The sequence below is a fragment of the Dromaius novaehollandiae genome, unplaced genomic scaffold (genome assembly GCF_036370855.1).
Source record: "Dromaius novaehollandiae isolate bDroNov1 unplaced genomic scaffold, bDroNov1.hap1 HAP1_SCAFFOLD_37, whole genome shotgun sequence".
NCBI classification, from domain to species: domain Eukaryota; kingdom Metazoa; phylum Chordata; class Aves; order Casuariiformes; family Dromaiidae; genus Dromaius; species Dromaius novaehollandiae.
In genome coordinates, this window is record NW_026991398.1 from 896,548 (window position 1) to 918,166 (window position 21,619).

Genomic DNA, 21,619 nt, shown 5'->3' on the forward strand with positions numbered 1-21,619 from the left:
GGCTCTCCTCCCCTCCACTCCCACTCCTCAGTGTTCGTTGGAGCGCAGGAGAGGGAGGGGACCAGCCCACGGTGACACTTGGCTGCCACCCTTGCAGGAGAGGGGTGTGAGATCACACCCTGACTGCGGCCAGGGGAGCTGAGCTCTCCTAAAGGACATGCGACCCATGGTCTCATCCCACATGTACTCATCTGAGCCTGACTCTGTCCTGCTGACCTCCCTTGGTATAGCACCGAAAGAGACACTGCAAAGGGAAACTCTCCCCATTGCAGAGGGGGCATTTGAGGGAGCTCAGACTAGCAGGCTCTGAGGTTCCCCCATCTCTACTGATGAAGGGGGAAGCCTGGCTTCCTGCTTCAACACGGTCTCTGGGTCAGGTTCAAATGAGAAATGCCTGAGGATAAGTGGCATGAATGAGAAAAGTAAGAAAGAAATGAATGAACAGCATGTATCCTTGATGCCAGATACCCTGGGAATGACAAGTGAATGCACATGGGATGGTTATTGGTGCTGACATTGTACCAGCTGAATCATCTTCCCCAGGGCATCCTTGAGCTCCTTGTTCCTCATGCTGTAGATGAGGGGGTTCACTGCTGGAGGCACCACTGCATACAGAACAGCCACCACCAGATTGAGAGCTGGGGAGGAGATGGAGGGGGGCTTCAGGTAGGCAATCATTGCAGTGCTGACAAACAGGGAGACCACGGCCAGGTGCGGGAGGCACATGGAAAAGGCTTTGTGCCGGCCCTGCTCAGAGGGGATCCTCAGCACAGCAGTGAAGATCTGCACATAGGACACCACAATGAAAACAAAACACCCAAAGATTAAACAGCCGCTAATCATAAGCACCCCAAGTTCCCTGAGGTAGTAGCCTGAGCAGGAGAGCTTGAGAAGCTGAGGAATTTCACAGAAGAATTGCTCTACTGCATTGCCTTGGCAGAGTGGTATTGAAAATGTGTTAGCAGTGTGCAGGACAGCATAGAGAAAACCAGTGCCCCAGGCAGCTGCTGCCATTTTGACACAGGTTCTGCTGTCCACGATAGTGCAGAGGTCTGCAGATGGCAACAAAGCGGTCATAGGCCATGACTGTGAGGAGACAATATTCTGCTATGAACAAGAAGAGAATCAGAAAGACCTGGGCAACACATCCTGAGTAGGAAATGGCCCTGGTGTCCCACAGGGAATTGGCCATGGATTTGGGGACAGTGACAGAGATGGAGCTGATGTCGAGGAGGGAGAGGTTGAGGAGGAAGAAGTACATGGGGGTGTGGAGGCGGTGGTTGCAGGCTACAGCTGTGATGATGAGGCCGTTGCCCAGGAGGGCAGCCAGGTAGATGCCCAGGAAGAGCAAGAAGTGTAAGAGCTGCAGCTCCCTATTGTCCGCTAATGCCAGGAGGATGAAATCACTCAGTGAGCTGCAGTTGAGCATTCTTCCCCCTGCAGGCATGGGGGACTGTCCAAAGAGGAAAAGACATTGACAAGTTAGGACAGACTTCTCTGAGCAAAATCTGTTTCTTATAACCCCTCTGCCCAAACACACTCTCATTACCTCTCCCCATCTCAGCAGCACTGTCATTGAGCTCCATCGCTTGGGCTCTGGTTTGTGCTGGCCGAGTTTGCCATGATGAGCAGCAGCCTCTGCCCTTGGGCTCCAGAGGAGTCAGACCTGCTACAGCACTGCCTACATGGGAAGAGGGGGACTAAAATTTATATTCCCAATTCCAGTCAGATCTAATCCACTCATAATGTTGAATGGATTTTCAGCATCTTCACTCCCAGTTCCAAAAAAGGTCAGTTCATGAATAGTTTTAAGTTTTTTTTTGGTTTTCCTTCAGCTGACCCTGTCACACCAGTGGAGGATTCCTGGGGGTAGAAATCCTCAGCATTGCTGCTGCACTCAGAGGGACCAGCTGTGATTTCAGAGAGCCAAAAGGATTCACTCTGGCTTTAGTGCAGAGGCAGGACAGCTGGCCTGTCCATCTGCCTTGTTCCCAGCTGCCCTGTGCTCCCACCTCGGAGGTGGAGGACAGTTGCACCCGTATTACACAAAAAAGAAATGACACCATGGAGAGCAGAGGAATCCACTTCCAAAGTGCCCATCAGCACTCTTTCTGAGGGTGTGTGAGGCAGGTCTCAGCCCTCCCCTTCTAGCCAGCAACACATCAGGCTTCTTCCAGCTGCCCCCATCCAGCCTCCCAGCAGCATGTCCGTGGCCTCAGTATCTAGGTGGCTTCTCCCTGGGGCACCTAGATAACACCCAGCTGCAATGGGAGAGCTGTGGCCTTCTGGAGGGCAGCTGCAGCCCAGCCAGACACCCCAGGGAAATAGTTGAACGTCCTAAGGATGGGGTGTCCTGACGAGAGAGTTGGCACATTCCCAGCCCCCCACACTGCATTGCCCAGAGCCCCACAGGATACAGGGGCACTTGGGCACCTCACTGTCAAGGACACGTCTGCATGGCAGGACCTGCAGGGTCAGTGTTGTCTGAACTGCATGAGAAACCCCCCTGCCCAGAGAGTCCAAGGGGAAGGACAAGGGCAGCCTGGGCAGGTGGGAAACATGGAGCAATACCATGACATTTGTGCCCAGGGAGGCAGGGACAGGCAGGCACAGAGGGGCACTCAGGAGTGTCTGCTCTCCTGCATGTCCAGCTGCCGAGGAAACGACTCCTGCCCTGGACCCCACAGCCTTGAGAGCAGAGGGCTGTGCTGGCTGGCAGAGGAGAGGAGGTGCTGGAGTTTGTGGTTTTCTCTCACACTTTGAGCGTGACTCTGCTGCCTGGAGCCATCCCTGTGGGCAGCTGTTTCTCTGTCTCCACGTCTCTCCCCTGTCAGTGCTCACAGACCCCATCCCACCCGCTGGGTGCTCAGCTCCCAAAAACAATCATGTGACTGGACAGGTTTCAAGACCTTGCCAGGAACCTCAGTAGTTTTGCCCTGCAGCCAGAGACTTACCGTGTCAAGGGCTGTGAAGATCTGTCCCACAGTGAGCTCTCCTCTGTCCTCCCACTCCACACTGCCTTGCACTTCTCTCTGCCTTCTCTCAGCTCATGTCAGCAGCAGCAGGCAGTGCCCGCAGCCCTGCTGCTCTTGGCAGAGGAGCTGCTCCTGCACACAGCTGTGTCTGGGCAGTGCTGCCAGGTTGCCATGAGCTCCCTCCATCCCAGGAGCCTGGCCCCACTCAGGAGCAGAGGCCCAGCTGAAGGCCTGAATGTCTCTGTCCCTTGTGCTCCTTCCTCCTGGGAAATGTTCACTGCAATAAACTAAAATAATCACTGATGGTCCCTCTCTAAACACTGAAGGAAGACTGATTCCAGCATTGCAATTTGTCTCATCAGAGGGTGGTTATCTGCAAGAGGTGGAAACATCCCATTCTGGAAGCCCCTATTCCCATCTCTTAGCTAGGCAGGACCCCTAGATGGAGACATAAAATAGAGTTTGTTTTCTGTTGTTCAGGTATTGTTTCAGATGAGTCAGTTTGGGCTTCTCAGGCTGCTTTAGAATGGCGAGGGATTCAGATCCTTCCTGTGAGCTCCACAAAAATGCGCAGGAGGTGGGATTCCCCTTGCCCAGGCAGAAGTGAGCACAGCAGGGATGTCTGCATGCAAGATCTTGGTCTATGCTCCCATTATAATCACTGAAGATGGAGGGTGGGAGTTAGCTGATCACACACAAACACCTGGAGACATAGGAAGAGACAGAGGTGGTGCAAGGCATGTGCCAGTGTCTGCTTGCTCTGATGGAGCAAGTGTGACATCTACATCCATCTGGAGCATGACTTGGCCAGGTAGGGAATTGCCTTGGCTGTGTTAAATGATACTAGATGCCCTCTGCTACCAGAGCTCCACTCACTAGGAAGATGAGACACAGGCAGATCCTGACATTGCAAACAGTTGATGCCATCCAGTGCAGGCACTTGATTCAGTGACACAGCAATAGGCCTGCAGGGCCACGTCGGATGCCTGGGGTGTCCAGCACAACCACATATCTCTAGCAGATACAGCATAGGACCTATAGGAAAACCATGCCCCATTTGGAATGGTTGCTGGGCAAGTGCCCCATGGCATCTCAGGTTTCCTACCAGTGCCCAAACAACTGGATCCCACCACTGCCTTTACACCAAGTCCAGCCCATCTACCTTCAAGCATGCTGCATAAATGGGAGAGGCACATCACACCATGGTCCCCACTCTAGTCTCTGCACCCTTAAAATCCTCTAGCTTTCCTCCCCCTGAACCTCTTCTCACCACCAGATGATATGAACAGGGAATAGGCTAGTGATGTCCTCAGGCTGACAAATCACGGGCTGCCCAGGGTCAGGGACTTCTTCAGTGGCACCTTGTCCTGTCTGGAGATCAGCTCACCTCTGTCACAGGCGCAGTGCTGCCGCAGAGTCAGCTCGAGCAGCCAACTCCTCTCCTGCCATTTCAGCACAGCCTAGCTCTGTTTCTCCCTGGCCTTGGGCACTGCAGGGTTTGCTCTCTTAGTGGGAACCTCCTTTCACCATTACATTGCCACCTGCTATCTGTGCCAGCATGGCTCTGCTCTGAAGTGGGGCCATTGCACACATGGCGTCCTTGGCTCTTGGTAACAGGTTTCACCATTACAAATCTGTTCTCTGTGCCACAGCTGAGGCTCTGCAACCCAAATATATACAAGTGCATGCTGCCAGGGGCACAGAGAGGAGCAAATGGAGATGCACAAGCTGTCACAGTACTGAAACATGGTTGGAATAACTGAGATGCAGTGGAACTGCTCGCATGACTGGAGGGCTGTGATGGCAGGGTACAAGCTCTGCAGGCAAGACGGTTAGGGAAGATGAGCGGGGGGGGATGCCCTTTTTGTGAAGGGACAGCCCAGATGTATGGAGTTTTGGCATGGGATGGACAAGGGTTTGGGTGAGAGCTTATGGGTGAGCATCAGAGTAGAGGTGATGTTGTGATGGGAGTTACAGACCCCCTGATGAGGGTGAGGAGGTGGATGCAGTCTCCTTTAAGCAACCTGAGGAAGTCAGTGGGTCACAGGGCCTGACTGTTACGGTGGGGTGGGTTAATCTCCCTGACATTCATTGGAAGGGCAAACAGCAGGGTGCAAGCAGTCCAGGAGATTTCTGGAGGGTGTCAGAGACACCTTCTAAGCACAGCTCCCTGATGGGCCAGTAAGGGTGATGCTCACCTGGATCTGGTACTCACACAACAAGGAAGCACTGATCAGGGATGTGATAATCTGTGGAAACCTTGGCTGCAGTGACTATGGAATAGTGGAGTCCCAGATCGCAAGGACAATGAGGAATACAATAAGGCATTATGATAAGATGGGTGGACAACTGGGTGGTTAAAAAGCTGGTTGGATGATCAAACTCGGGTTTTTTTTTGAATGGGTCATGCTTGACCTGGAAGCTAGGTAAAGGTGGAGTATGCAGGGGTCCATACTATCACCTCTCCTGTCTAACAGGTTCATCAGTGACCTGGAGGATGCAACTCTCATCACGCATGTAGGTGACACCTACTCAGGAGGAACAGCCATGTGTTTGAGGGCTGCCATTCAGAGGGCCCTCAGCAGGAGGGAGGAAGAGGCCGTCAGGAACTTTGTGAACTTCAAGAAGGACAAATGCAGGTCCTGCACCTGGGGTAGACCAACACCCTGCAGTGATATGGGCTGGGGAGTACCCAGCTGGGCAGCAGCTCTTTGGAAAAGGACCTGGGAGTCTTTGTGGTCAGGGAGCTGGACATGAGCCAGCAGTGTGCACTGGCAGCAGTGGAGGTCACAGCATCTTGGGCTGCATGAACAGGAGCAGAGCCAGGAGATGGAGGGAAGTGATTATCTCCCTCTACTCCACACTCATTAGAGCCCATCTAGATACTGCATCCAGCTGGGCTACCTGTAGAAGAATGCTGTTGATCCCATGGAGTGAGTCCAGTGGCAGGCCCCCGAGGTAGCTGGGGCTGGAGCACTTCACCTGTGAGGAGAAGCTGAGGGAATGGGTTTGTTCAGCACAGAGAACGGAAGATTTCTGGGGGGAACTCACAGCAGCTTCCCAATGCAAGGTTGCCACTGATAAATAATGAGGCTGTTACCGCAATTCATGGCAGGAGAATGAGAGGCAATGGTTATAAGCTGACACAAGTGCAGTTAAAATTGTATATAAGGGAGAAAAAGCAATGAGGATCCTGAAGCATTTGAAGAAGGGTCCAGAGAGGTTATGGACTCTCTCTTCTTGGAGGCTTTCAGGACACAGCTGGACAAAGCACTGAGGCTGTGAATTCAGGGTTGATCCCCATGTGAGCGGGAGGTTGGACCAGAGTGCTCCCAAGGTCCCTTCTGATCTGAATGGTCCTTGATCCTGTCATCTCTGGCAATAGCTACTGCAATTCTTGCAGGCAGGAATTCCTTTTCCATATGTGGATTAGCACCTGACATGGCCTCGCCAGAGCCCGATTGCCTTCTATGATTAAATAGGTCTGTTGGTGGTTGGAGAGAAGAAAGTGTCTTTCAACTTGATTTTAGCAAGGTGTTGGACACTGTCTCCCACAATATTCTTGTGGAATACAATTTAGAACTTTACCGTCTAGATGGGTGGACAACCAGATGGCTAAAGAACTTGTTGGGTGGTCAGGCTCTGAGGGCAGTGGTAAGTGCACAGTACTCTTCTTGGAGGCCAGGGAGAAGTGGAGCACCATGGGGTCTCTCCAGGAACTTGTCCTGTTCAACAACTTTATTAGTGACATGGAAGAGGCAACACTCATCATGCTTGCTGAGGACCCAAAACTGGAGGCGGGGGCAGGTCTTATGCTTGAGGGCTGCCACTCAGAGGGACATGGACAGGCAGGAGGAATGGGCTGTCAGGAACCTCATGGAATGCAACAAGGACAAATGCCAGGTCTTGCACCTGGGAGAAACCAACACCCCATAGTGTTACAGGCTGGGGCCTGAGTGCCTGGGAAGCAGAACTGTGGAAAAGGACCTGAGGGTGCTGGGGGACAGAGGCAAAACATGAGCCAGCAGCGTTGCCTGGCAGCAAAGAGGGCCAGAAGCATCGTGGTCTGTCTGAGCAGGGGCACAGGCAGGAGGTTGAGGGAAATGATGATCGTCTCCTAGTCGGTATTCATTAGATCACCTAGAGAATACTGTATCCAGTTTTGGGTTCCCAGGGAACGAAAGAGGCTGATAACTAGGAGCAAATTTGGCCGAGGCCCTCAGCACAGTCAGGGAGCTGGAGCACCTGCTCTGTGAGGAAATGGGGCTTGTTCAACTTGCAGAAGAGATGGCTTTGGAGGGATCTCACAGCAGCTTTCCAATGGTTACGAGGAGGTTATCCAGAAGATGGAGCCAGGCTCTTCACCGAGGTGCACAGTGGGAGGACAAGAGGCAATGGGCATTGGCTGAAAGAAGAGACATTCATGCAGGAGATAAGGAAAAGCTTTTCCACTATGGGGATGGTCAAGCATTGGAAGCGGTTGCCCAGAGAGGCTGTGCAGTCTCCTGCCTTGGAGGTTTCAAAGACCAGACTGGATGAAGCCTGGAGCAACCTGGTCTGACCCCAGAGCTGACCCTGCTGTGAGCAAGGAGATTGGACTAGGGGCCTCCTGGGGTCCCCTCCTCCACCCTGAAGGAGTCCATGATTCTTCCCACTCTCAATCTTCTCTTGTTGGTGCTTGGGAAAGGATGCAGGTTCCCTGTGACAGTGGAAGTAGGCCAGCTTTCTTGTGCTCCTCCAGGCAGAATTATTCAGATGCAGGGCTTCTTGGCAGGAATCCCCCAAAGAGCCTTGATCCATTCTTTGCTTCACTTTTAATTTCCTTTTTTTCCTATTTTCTCCCCTTCTAAATTTGTATCTTTTACCATTCTGATTGTTCCCATACAGCCCACCCCACCCCTGCTTACCCTTAACTCATTGGTGCTGTTTTGGTTTAGTTTGGGGTTTGGGGTTTTTTTGCTTTTTTTTTCATTTTGACACAGATGAACTTTAGTCCAGAAGACTCTTGAGAAACTCAGGTGATTCGGACAACAGATACCTCATGGAGATTTACAAGAGAAGTGTCAAGTCCTGCGCCTAGGCGGGAATAAACCTGTCCATGAGAAGAGGCTGAGGGACCTGCTGAAGTGGAGGCAAAGGGCAGGAGAGAAGGAGCCTGTGACTGCTGGAAGGGTGGTTTCAGAGATGATAGAGCTTTTCTTGGTAGTGGGAAATAGCATGAGAAAGAGAAAAAGCCACAAACAGCAGTTTGTGGGGTTTAGATGTGACATGAAGAAAAGAAAATGTCACTCATAGGGTAGTGCTGTGGTGCTACAGGTCACCCAGAGGGAGTCCGAGTTCAGCCCCTGGCTTTGTGTTTCAAGGAAAAGCAAGTGAGGACAGGAAGACTACAGATTAGGACAGGTCAGGATATCGCAGGCTGAGAGCAAGGTGGGGAAGCAGCTTGAGTGTCTACAGTTTGCAGGGAAACAGGCACAGGTGTGGGAAAGCATAGCACAGCCTGTGGTGGAGATGGCCAAGGGAACTGCCAGGGCTGAAACCTCCCAACACAGCGAGGTCTTTGTCCTCTTCCTATGGCTGGTGTCTCTGCCACCAAGGCCCATGAGAAGACACCATTCCTTAAAGCACTGTGGCCTTGCTGCCTCCTTGTCCCCCGGGAGCACAGGAGGTGCCGTATCATGGTCTAGCATTTGGCATTGCACACCCCAACCCTCACACTGCCCCCAGGAAGAGCCCTGAGCAATGCAGGATGGAAAGAATCACCCTACCCAGGGGCTGGCTGTCAGTGCCTGGCTGCTCTGCTTGATAACACACATCCAGGTTGACTTGGCATCACAGCCACCTGCACATTGCCTTTGCCTGGCTGCAATCAGGGCCTCCAACTTTCTGCTCTAATCAGCCCCTGGGGAGACTTTGGTGGTAATTGTCCTCAGTGGGACCTGTTAACACTCCAAGAAACTTGGGATTTGCTTCTGACTTTAACTTCTTGAGAGATTTCTTCAGCCTCTTCTCAGCATCTGAGGTTCACAGGCTCAGCACCAAATACACCCGAGGGGTCATGAAAATGCAAAAACCCCTGAGGAGCCATGACTCCTTCCATAATTTTCCTCAGTTCTTCAAGTCTTACGTGGCTAATTAGAAAGTTTCCAGGAGTGTACTGAGATTAGGCAGATTTCAATGAGCACCTGAAAAAGAAAGATGTCTGCTTCTGAAGCTTTCTTTATTCTTGACTTTTTGGAATAAGAGATACCCACATTCTCCAACTGATACTGACCCACAGTGTCTCTGAATGAAGTCTGGGCATGTAGGACAAGCAGTATTTTTGATAGGAGACATGTATGGACAACCTTCCTCCCCAGCTCCCCAGCCCTGCCAGTTCCCTCATCAGCCACTGGGGACTTAGAGCACTCTGGTTAAAATCTAACCTTTTTCCTCTCAGGTCTGTAGCTGAAGGTTACAGCTCATGTGCAACAATTCCCACCTGCTTTCCTTAGAGAACTAGCTGCAAACAGGCACAGAAGGATGTCTTAATTGTGAAGAAACCAAAATAAAATTCGAAAGAGTTTAATAAAAGATAAAAGACACTCCTCAACTCCATACCAAGTCCAAGTTGCCTCCAGTGAGCTCCACTGCCCACAAGATATAACTTTCCTTGAAATGTTCTCGACAGATAGATAGGAGAGGATAGACAAGAAGCAGAGCAAAGGAGCTGACTAAAGAGACAGTGAGACTGCTGAAGAATGAGGCAAGCTTCAGACTCCCAGAAGCTCAGAGCATCAACAGGAGAGTTGAGAGGTATCTGAATGATAAAGAGCAAGGGGAGGAGGAAAACTGAGAAATTATGGAAAGTGCATGTGTCCAGACAGTCTGCTGTAAAGATGCCTTTAGAAATGATGAATTTAATCAAGAGATGTGGACATATGTGAGAGATCACTGAGATTTTATCCACAGCCTAATAGACAGAGCAGTGGAAACACAAGGTCAAGGGCAGATCAATATTTCTTCTCCCCAGATTAATACCTTTCCTGAAGGTTTCCACTATTTCATCACAGGAAAATATTGACATTAAAATTAGCCAATCATTTGAGCTGATGAAAGTGGGCTTCTATTTTTGAAATGGTGAAAACAGTTCTTCCCCTTTCCAGGCAGAGCTCAGGTGTCCAGCCACAAGCATCCAGTGGCACTTGGAGACGCCCTGGAGCCATTCTGAGGACAAAAAGCACATCACACCACCACTTATCCCAGCCAAGAGGAGATATGGGTGGAAGGATGGGGAGAGGCAGAAAAAGGGGACACAGCTGCTGTGTTGATTGTGAGGTCCTACCTATGAGACTGCTCCTTGCCCATCACTGGCAGAGACAGGAGTGACCTCACAGTCCCCTTCACAGCCATGTGCCTCAAACTGGCCCTTGAGATTGTGAGAATATCAGCCTGTCAGAAACCAGTACCCTCACCATCATGTTCCAAACCCAAGTGGCTGCTGCTGCCATGTCAGCTTCCTGGGTGGACATGATCCATCTATGCGTGTGCTGCCATCCAGTCAGGTACTAAGTGAGATCAGAAGTCACCTCACAAGGGAAATGCAGTGTCTTGCACCTGAGGAAGAATAACACCAAGCACCAGGGCATGCTGGGTGCTGACTGGCTGGAAAGCACCTTGGCAGAGAAGGGCCTGGGTGTCTTGGTAGACAACATGAAGCAGCATGAGGCAGAAAAGTGTCCTTGTGGCAAAGGCTGTCCCTGGGCTGTAATCGGAAGAGCGTTCCAGGAGGGCCAGGGCTCTGTGCCTGCAGGCTCCGTGTCAGCAGGCTGTGTGCCTGCTGTCTAATCAGATCCCCAGGCAGAAGTGACCTCACAAACACCTGCCTTAGGCCTGAGCCACAGGCTGACCTATCAGCTGCTCAGACAGAAGTCACCTCACAATCATCTATCAAGCCAGGGGGCCTGCTGCTGACCCTTCTGCTTCTCTCATGGACATGACCCAGCTATTTGCTTGCTGCTATCCAATCAGGTATTACAGCAGAGGTGACTTCCCAATCAGCATCCGAGCCATGTGCCTCTCGATGGCCTATCAATAGCTGAGACTGCAGTCACCTCACAGTCACCTTCACTGCCAGGTGCTTCTTACTGGCCTATCAATCAGCTGCTCCATCATAGATGACTGCACAATAAGCATCCGAGCTGTCTACTTGCAGCTGGCCTAGAAGGGAGGCCCCAGAGGCCCCTAGAAGGCCCCAGAAGTGTTAAATTCAAGAATCTCCAACAAGGAACCCTTTCTGAAAGATGACTTCTTGTATTCCAAATACTTTAAGCTCCATATTTCTAGGTATTTCACAGTCTGTGTGGCATATCTGGCTGCAGATCCTGGCAAGAGCTTTGGAAGTTCAAGGCCTGAACCTCAGTGCACAGAAGGCAGCAGGCTGCCAGCATCCCTGGCTCTGGCCACCAGGGCAGCCTGGGCCCTGCGAGCCAAGTCACCTCCTCACCTCCAAGGGCTCCCCAGCTCCCCAGCCTGGCAGCACTCCCCACGCACAGCACTGCTCTCTCCAGACACTTCCTCTCATGATAAGTACAAAGACACTGGAGCCACCACCCATCCCTAGCACAGGGCACCCCACCACTGTGACACACCAAACCTCTGACCCCTCGCCTCACAGAGCCAACACGTGCCTCTGCAGCAGGGACACGCAGGGCACAGCACCATACGTGGCAGCAGCCAGGGCATCCCCAGGGCCCCTAAACACACACAGACCAACTCTCCAGCCCTTCCATTCCCTTCCAGTCCTCCAAGACCTTCGAACGGGGACTTCCTCTGAACAGTCCCTAACAGCCCTACCCTGCTCACTTCCCACCTCCAGGAATCCAAGGACAGAGATATCCTTCAGATCTGGGAGAAAAATCTCAGCAGCCCCCTGGTATTTTGATGTGGAAGAATATTCCGCAGCGCACTAACACATAAAATCAGAGATTGCCAATGTCACTGCTCACACCAGCACTTCACTCATTTAGCAGCGTAAAAATTCTAGCTGGACTCCTTCGCCCACCGGCAGCAGGCTGTAAGCCTGTACTTAGGAAGAAGTGCATGGTTAAAATCCATGTCTACATTCACCAGTGAACATCATCCACATTTTAAACATAGCAGTATTAATTCATGATGAGGCAGTGGGATAACATTTCTGACAGATGGTGTGGAATATTATCTGCTTCTGCTTGATTTACTAGTTGCATCTCTATCCTGCTGTAGAGCTCTGCAGGTGTCAATCCCTCCTCCCGGCACACTCACCAAACCCAGGAGTGACCTCACCACCAACATCCAAGCCATGGGCCTTCTCCTGGCCTAGCAGCTGCTCGGAGAGAAGTGACCTCATAAGTCCATACCCCCACCAGGTGCCTGCTGATGGCCTATGGGCTTCAGAGACACAAGCTGCCTCAAAATAACTTCCCCTGCCATGAACATGCTGCTGGCCTGCCAAGTACTCTGACCCAGGAGACCTCACAGTCTGCTTCCACACCCATCTGCCTGCTGCTGGCCTATCAGGGACTCAGGAAGAAGCAACCTCATCATCAACAGCCGAGCCACGTGGCTCCTGCTGGCCTGGCACCTACTGATCAAGAGCTGATTTGACACTGGGGATCTCCTGGCCCTGCTCTCGCAGACAGCCGTGACCTCCCTGCCCACAGCCCGGCCACGCGGCTATTGCCGCCTGCAGCTGCCCCTGCCTCCCCCAAGGCTCAGCCAGCTCCTGAGCGGCCACCCGGACTCACCCAGGGGCCTCGCAACGCTCATCGGGCAGCAAAACACCCACTACACACCAGTTACTGCCCCAAGAGAACATCAGCTTCTGCCTAGGTCGTACCTACACCTGGCCTGTGAAACTTAGCAATTGCAGAAAGGCCTGCAATAATTCTGGGCAACATCTCCTAACAGCAGGATTGCATGGGAGCAGCGACCATGGAGCTGGAGACAGCAGGGCCTCATGGCCCAGGCAGAGGGAGAAGCCTTCCCACAACTCCCAAGTCTGGCTCCTGCCCCAGTGCTGAACACACCCAGCAAATCCTCCCCACCCCCAGGACAACAAGCACTCTCCTGGTTGGGGCCCTGACACTCTGAGACACGGGGAAGGACTGCGGCCAGGGCATCTCAGCGGGTGGAACCAGCAGAGCCGGGATTCAGCAGCTCTGCAGCCCGGCCTGGGAGCAGGGCTAATGGCACCGGCCAGGGCAGCACTGGCCGCCCAGCAGCTGCCAAGGCCCTGCAGGAGCCCAGCAGCTCCCAGCACAGAGCTGCTCTGCAAACACCCTCCCGGCTGCTGCCAGGGCTGCAGGGCTGCGGCCCAGCAAGAGGCCCGGAGCAGCCGCAGCGGCTGGGGCCCGGCGGGACCCGTGGGGACAGCCTCTCTGCGAGCCCTGGAAACGCACTGTTCAGGACAAAAGGGAGCCTGGGGCAGGGCCCTGGTGAGGCCCCCAGCAGCCTGCTGCACTCCCATTGGCTGACGGAGCCATCAGTCAAGGCCAGCCCGCCCTCCTCCCCTTGCTGGCCAATCAGAGGGCAGCACTGGGGGCGATGCCATGGCAACGCTGGGCCCTGTGTGACCCTGTGGGCAGCCCCTCCCCTCCCTCCTCCTGCCCCTCCCCTGCCCACCCTGGGGTGCCATGTTGTGGGCAGCAGCCCCGGGAGTCAGCAGCCCTTGCGCTGCACCCGGCAGGGCTGGGCCGCGGCCAGGCAGGGGCTGCTCTCTGCGGGGCTGGGCTGGGCCCCGGCATGTCGCTCCGCAGGGCTGAGGAGCCCCAGGGCCCCGGGGCAACCAGGGCCAGAGCAGCTCTGGGCCTGCTGGTGCTGGGCAGCGGAGGTGTGGGGCTGGGAGGGGGTGGGGAGATGGCCCTGCTGGGCTCCCCCCAGCACTGCCCCCCACGGCTCAGAGAAACAGGCTTGGGGTCGGCAGGGACTTGTGGGGTGGCGATGGCACCCCCACCTGTTCCCCAGCTGCTCCCCCAAACAGGCTGTCTTTTGGGTGCAGAGGTCTGACCCCAGTTTGCAGGAGGACAGGGTCTGTGGCCATCGGAGGACAACATCTCTGAGCCCAAAACATGCTGTACCAAGCTGCAAGTATAAATGGATGCATAGGCAAGGAATAGTGGTTTTCACAAACAAGAAGGTGCCTTGGGGTTATTACAAGGTGAAGGATGCATTTCCCATATCGACATTTCCAGCAGGCTCCTGAGAGCCCCATGGGAGCTGCAGGACACCGCAGCCTCCAGGACACAGGACCCCTTTCCTGCCAGAGCAAGATCTCAAAGCAGGCCCACTCAGGGGGAAGCCTGGCCGTGGATTGCCCCTGCCATGAGGGGATGGAGCCAGCCCCACAGGAGCCTTGGGGCTCAGGGCAGCACCATCCCCAGGACCCAGGAGTCCTGGCTGCCACATTATCCCCTGAGCCAGACGGAACCCTCAGTCAGGGCTCTTGTGGCAGCCCCCCACCCTCACAGCCCAGGATCCACAGCCATTTTTTCAGTAAAGGGTATCAGTGCAAAACCTCGGGAAGGAGCTCCTGAAGCCCTTACCCTTAGAGAGCTGCAGGAGTGTTGGGAACAAAGAACTTCAGTCCAGGCTGATGGTCTTGGTCCAGCAGTTCTCCATCTCGCTTGCCCCCTTGCCCTCAGCTCTTCTGTCCATCCAGGGAAAAAGGATGTTCTTCGCATCTCATCACCCAAAACTCCTCTCCAACCTGCTCCTCTGCCTTTCAGCAAAGGGCCCCAAGGTAGCCTGCTACCTCCTGTCCCCACGTCTTGCCATGGAGCAACTCCAAAGGGCAGCGGTGGTGAGCGTTTGAGCAGTGCGCAGTAGCTATTGGGCCTCACAGGGAAGTGAGGACACTCCTGCGGCACCAGGGCGACCTCCCTGTGATGCAGCACATCCCACTGTGACCTCAGCTCGTATTATCAGGGGGCTCAGTAGGTCACTGCCATGGAGATGGCAGAGCCAGGGAGAGAGCAGAGAGATTTCCCCTCACCTCACCTTCCTTCACCCCAGGTATTTGCCAAAAACTTGCTGATAAATTCTTCAGGAACATGTCCAGACAGTGCGAAAGGTTGTGATATATCTAAACGGGGGCCGTGGAGAGGTCACTTCTGCACCCCTGTACTGTCAGGTATCTGCACTGGGCAGACTGTGGGAAGCTGGGGTTTGGGGGTTGGTTTGGGGTTGGGCATTTTTTAAAGACAAGATCCCACAAGTCATGCGGGATGAAACAGCACAAAGTGTGGCCACAGGCTGAGATGCTTTGGTGAGCTTCAAAATTGATTTCTGCTGTGGGTCACTCTTTCTGTAGAAGCAGGATGTAGGACCATATGGGGAGAGGATACAGACTTCCTACTTGAGGCACCAAAGCAGCCTCTTTGTTTTTCAAAGTCCTCAGCAAGGTGTCCCAGTCTGTGGTGCTTAAGGTAGAGATGATACACGAGAAAAGAGCAAATGTGTCCTGAACACACAGCATCCTGAGAGCTTTATCTGGGACCCTGGTGCCTGCCATGCTTCATAGCCATGGTTACTGGAGTGCCTGAACATGATGCTGCCCATTAAGAGGAAAGAAAACAAAAATATTCAGCAATGGGAAAAATGTGTGAAGTTTTGAAAAGAGGATTTTTTTTGTCAGTTATCACATTGAGTTATTTTTGGAGAAGATTTCAGCTTATGACTAGGATCTCCTTTTGGGGCTTGATTCATTTGACCACATAGAGAGGCTGTTGCTGCCTGAGATGCCCTGGGATAGCTGTTGTGTTCCCACGTGGTGCTGGAGATTTTGGAGGCGGCTCCTACAGGACCTTAGCTTGTCATTAGGAAAAGTATCTCCAAACACCTCAGTTGAGAAACCTATTTCCCTCCATTGATTGGACAGGGAAGTGCAGACAACTGGGTCGGACAGAGACATTTTCACTGGTGGGGTCTGGCATGGGGTGAGATCAGCCTCCTCCCTGTTGTCCCCGAAAATGAAGTCACACTTCATTGACCGTGCAGGGAATGAAAAGGGATTGTGGTGAGATATTTTCAGGACTCCTTTAAAAGGTCACAGTAACACAGGTATGTTGAGATTTGTGCAAATTTGGCCATCCAAAAATAGACGAAGCTGGTCACCCTGCTTTCCTCATTAGTCAAGAGAACCCGACACCTCAGAGTGCAACATGCTCTGTGCAAAGAGTGAGGAGTGGCATGGACAGCTGTGGGCAGGGGTGGTTTTCTGAGCACTGGGCTCTGTGTGAGACACAAAAAAATCTTGCTTAACGGTGCAGGCCTGAATATAGCAGAACTGTTTAGAAAATGACATGAAAAATGAAACAAGAAAGAAATTGAAAAATAGATTTAAAGCAAAGCAACGTGTTGTTATACTTTCCAGTTTTTCTTTTTTTGTGTGTTCTTCTCAGGTGTTTGTGTGGGGGCAACTGACTCCCACCCTCCATCTCCAGTGATTACAATGAGAGCTTAGACAAGAAGCTCACATGCAGACACCTATGTTGTGCTCACTTCAGCTTGGGGAAGGAAAAATCTCAGCTCCTGTGTGTTTGTGGAGTTCACAGAAAGGATCTGAATCCCACTGCAGCTCAGGGGCTTCTAATCTGGTGTAAGATGCTTCAATGGACTCATCAGAACCAATATCTGAACCATGTTTCAGTGAGCTCCCTTCTTGTCCCCGTGTAGGTGTCCTGCCTAGTTACGAGATGGGAATAGGGACTTCCAGAGTGGGATGTTGATGGAGAGTTAAGGCACAGACTCCTGATGCGGGTGAATCAGAAGACCCTTTACTGAGGTTTTACACGTATACTTATACCCGTATAGATTCTTCGTATGTAATCTTTCTTACTTGTGATTCGCTAAAGATCATTGTCCATACGTCTAGCTCTAGCCTACAATTGGTTTAAGCTACAGGGACACGCGGCACATGGGCTGGATTAGTAGGACGCTGACTGTCTTTCTCTGCTTCTTACTTCCCCATTTTTGCCTTGCGCAAACACCCTTCTTCCTCTTTTCTCATCGTTCAAGGTCCTTCAAGGACTTTCCAGCAGTTCTATCGAACTGCCTGCTTGCTCCTCCACAGGACGTTTCCACCTCTTTCAGATAACCATCCTCTGATGAGACAAATTGCAATGCTGGAATCAGTCTCCCTTCAGTGTTTAGAGAGAGACCATCGGTGATTATTTTAGTTTATTGCAGTGAACATTTCCCAGGAGGAGGGAGCACAAGGGACAGAGACATTTGTGTCCTCAGCTGGGCCTCTGCTCCTGAGTGGGGCCAGGCTCCTGGGATGGAGGGAGCTCATGGCAACCTGGCAGCACTGCCCAGAGACAGCTGTGTGCAGGAGCAGCTCCTCTGCCAAGAGCAGCAGGGCTGTAGGTACTGCCTGCTGCTGCTGACATGAGCTGAGAGAAGACAGAGAGAGAGAAGACAGAAGTGCAAGGCAGTGTGAAGCGGGAGGGCAGAGGAGAGCTTGTTCCGAGAGAAATCTTCACAGCCCTTGACACGGTAAGTCTCTGTCTGCAGGGCAGTGCTACCAAGGTTCCGGGAGGGGGGACTTCTGAACCCAGCCCATCCCATGACTGATCGGCTTTTTAAGAATTGCTCTCCCTGTTCTTCTAGTGCATAGGAGGAGGTGCATTAGAGCAGGGATTCCCTGCCACACCATCACAGGGACAGGGCATGCTGCTCCCTTCTCCCAGGGGCAGCTGCATGGGGGTGAAGCCTGGGTGTGCCCTCAGGTCTGGGCAGGGCTGTAATTCAGAGAAGTTCAGAGCAGTGATTCTGCCGCCTGTGAGGGTCAGCACTCAGCCTGCCCAGGGAGCTCCCCACGGTGCTGCAGGACAAAGCTCTGGGTGAGAGGAACAACCACCAGCAGGCAGGTTCGTTCTCCCACCAAGAGGGTGCTGCATGGGTCAGGGCTGCTCACAGCTCTAGCTCATGCACAGGAGATATCTGAGAAGTCTTTTCAAGAGGAATATCAAGAGGGGGGCTACTTGAAAGAGAAGGAGCCTTCCTTTAGTTGTCTGTGCTTTCAGTTTTCTCCCTAATTTTGGCAGAGACAAAAAGAGAAAGAGTTTCCTGGTTTGGCGAGGAACTGGGACTCCTAAACCTTCACTCTGTGAGATGAACAGGGACAGCGAATATGTTTTTCTCAGGACTCACAGTAGAAATGCCAAGGATTTCTTCTTCGAGGAACAATCTCCAGGGGTGACAAGGACATCTAGTAGAAAATAAACACCATTTAAAAATGCCTAAAACTCTGTTTCTCAACGCTCATTCTCTATAATACAGAGTGAAGGTGCTGAAAAGCTCTTCCACATGACAGGTGGATTTCACCTGACAGAATTTGTGAACGTCAGAGCTAATCACCCCCATTCCCCTGTTCCCGCTGCTGCACAGCACAACGGACTCCTCTGGAGCCCACGGGCAGAGGCCCCTGCTCCTCCCAGCAGCACACTCAGCCAGTGCAAAGTGGAGATCAAGCAAGGGAGCTGCACAGAGATCCTCTCAGTAGAGAGGCAATGTGGTGGTGGTGGGGGGGGGGTTGTATGATAACTGCAACATCTGAGAGGTTTTTTTTTGTTTGTTTGTTTGTTTTTTTGGTTAAAAAGTGTCTCCTAACATCTCAATGTCTTTTCTTCTTTGGACAGTCCCCCATGCCTGGAGATAGCAAAATGTCCAATGGCAGCTCCCTCAACGACTTCCTCCTCCTGGCGTTCACTGACACACGGGAGCTGCAGCTCTTGCACTTCTCGCTCTTCCTCGGCATCTACTTGGCTGCCCTCCTGGGCAACGGCCTCATCATCACAGCCGTAGCCTGCGACCACCACCTCCACACCCCCATGTACTTCTTCCTCCTCAACCTCTCTATCCTCGACCTTGCCTCCATCTCCACCACTGTCCCCAAATCCATGGCCAATTCCCTGTGGGACACCAGGGCCATTTCCTACTCAGGATGTGCTGCCCAGGTCTTCCTGTTTCTCTTCTTGTTTGGAGGAGAGTTTTCTCTTCTCACAGTCATGGCCTATGACCGCTACATTGCCATCTGCAGACCCCTGCACTACAGCATGCTCATGGACAGCAGAGCTTGTGTCAAAATGGCAGCAGCTGCCTGGGCCAGTGGTTTTCTCAATGCTGTGCTACACACTGGGAACACATTTTCAATACCACTCTGCCAAGGCAACACAGTGCACCAGTTCTTCTGTGAAATCCCCCAGATCCTCAAGCTCTCCTGCTCAGACTCCTACCTCAGGGAAGTTGGGCTTCTTGTGGTTAGTGTCTTTTTAGGCTTTGTGTGTTTCATTTTCATTGTGGTGTCCTACGTGCAGATCTTCACTGCTGTGCTGAGGATCCCCTCTGAGCAGGGCCAGCACAAAGCCTTTTCCATGTGCCTCCCACACCTGGCCGTGGTCTCCCTGTTCATCAGCACCTCATTTTTTGCCTACCTGAAGCCCCCCTCCCTCTCTGCCCCAGCTCTGGATCTGGTGGTGGCTGTTCTGTACTCGGTGGTGCCTCCAGCAGTGAACCCCCTCATCTACAGCATGAGGAACAAGGAGCTAAAGGATGCCCTGAGGAAAGTGATTTCATGGACATTTTTCAGCAGTGGTAAAGTTGCTTTTGCTTTCCACAAATGACTCCCCCTATGCTCATACCAGGATTGACCTTTATTTGTTCACTTTATCTCTGTTATTACTATTATTAATGTTGTTATATTATTATTTATCATGTTGCTGCACAAATGCTTGGATTCATTCCACTTTTACTGAGACTGCTCTGTGTCACCTGGTGCCCACTTAAAATTGTGTCTAAGGCTAGGTCAGAGCTGATTCCTTCACAGTATCTCTGTAATAAAGTAGGTTCTACCCAGTGCAGTGCCTGAAGCCTGGGTTTCCTCCAAAGCTGCTGTCCCTGAGGCCCTGTCCCCAGCACATGCCCTTCAGACAATCTCCCCCACCCTGTATGCTGGTCACTGTGGGCTGGTCCCTTCCCTCTCCAGTGCTCCAACACTCACAGCATATCGTGAGTGGAGGGGAGGAGAGTCTGGATGCAGCCTGTGGGAACAGATGCCCTGCTCCTCAGGACTGTTCCCCCACTGCCACAGCAGGCATTTCCTTGCTGCAGCCTTTGCATGGGGGCTGCAGCTTTCTGGGAGACACATCCAGCAACAGCAGCAGGACTTTCCCTTTTCAGGGCTTTCCTCCTCATTTCCACACTGTCCTGCTGTGCTCTCATGTGTGTATATGGCCTCAGTGCTCTTGTAACCTGGTACTTCGGTGTGCATTTCTGTGAGCTCAGGCAGCACCAGACCCTGGGCTCCCTTATGTCAGACGTGGCCTCCAGGATAACATTTCCATAATAAAAGGGGTTCTGCTCTGTTATCTGCCTGAAGTCAGATGAGCTCAGCTGGCAGAGCCTCAGGGGAAGATCCAAAAGTCTCTCCTGGAGCTAGTAAAGGAGAAATGAAAGGTAGTGACACACACAGAAACAGATGTGCTTGGGTGGGCACTAGCTCCACTCTCCTGCTCAGCCCTAGCCTTTGGAAAACTCCCTCATGCACTCCGAGAGGCTCCACCTGCCTCTTCCACCCTCCCTGTGCTCCCCTCCCATCAGCCAAAGTGGAGCTCAGCATTGCCTGGGGACTCTCTTCCACACGGGGAGCAGAGGAAGGGCCTTCACCAGCCCCACATTGCTCGTCCCACCCCCGGCCTTTGCAGTTGCTTGGGCCTGGGTCTGCCCACTTGCCTTCACCATGGTCACAGCTACACTGAAGCCCACGAAAATCCCAGTGCTCCTACCCTCAAGAGGGCATCCATCCTGAACATGGAGCCTGGCTGGCCACAAAGGCATCACCCATCCAATGCCCCAGCCATGCAGCCGAGGGCAGGGGTCTCTGCCCCAATTTCCCTGCCCCTTCCCTGCTCCCGGCACCGCTGCTGCTGTGCCCATGTCAAACCCGCATGCTGCCAGACTGCCCCGGGCCCGAGGCAGCTCCAGCTCCCTGCAAGACCACGCTGAAGCCTTTCAGGAGCAGGCTGAGGTGGGGCTGGCACTGCCAGGGTGGGTTGGGAGAGGGCAGCTCCCCTCTGCCATGCTGCGGCTGGGGCTGGGGCTGGGGCTGGGCACAGCGTTTCCCTGGGGAGCTCCCTGAGGAGCCGCTCCGGGGGATCCTCCACCTCTGCCCTGGCAGCAGCACCAGCACTCAGGGTGCTGCAGTGGAAGTGCACAGAGGGGGAAGGGGCATAGGCTGCCCAGGGGGAGCATCAAAACCTTGTCCTTTCCTGCAGGGATGTAGTGAGAAAAGCCAGAGCTCGACTGGAGCTGGAACCAAAGACCTCAGACATGGAAAGGGCTGGGGCATTCTTAAATGACTCTTAAATGATCCCCTGGAGTCTGAGGGATGAAAGCACCCAGCCCCTGCCCAGCCCAGGCTGTGCCCAACGTGAGGGTCAGCAGACACTGTGCTCCAGGATCTGCTGGGGTCTGGTGCAGAAGAGAGGCCATGCAAGGCTGGCCTTTTCCCCTCTGTTGGGATACAGAGACCTGCAGGAGGATGGAGCTGGCCTTGGACCACCCCACAGCTGGGTGAGCAGCCAGTGCTGGAAAGGGCTGATGTGAGGGGCTGCTCTGGGACGATG

At 53.0% G+C, this 21,619-nt stretch overlaps 1 protein-coding gene across 1 annotated transcript; it reads left to right on the forward strand.

Annotated features, from left to right (window-relative positions):
- The first annotated feature begins 18,658 nt into the window (after positions 1-18,658).
- Positions 18,659-19,618, forward strand: LOC135326175 (olfactory receptor 14A16-like). The gene has a single exon (XM_064504025.1). The coding sequence runs from the start codon at positions 18,659-18,661 to the stop codon at positions 19,616-19,618; it is 960 nt and encodes a 319-aa protein (XP_064360095.1).
- The last annotated feature ends 2,001 nt before the right edge of the window (positions 19,619-21,619 follow it).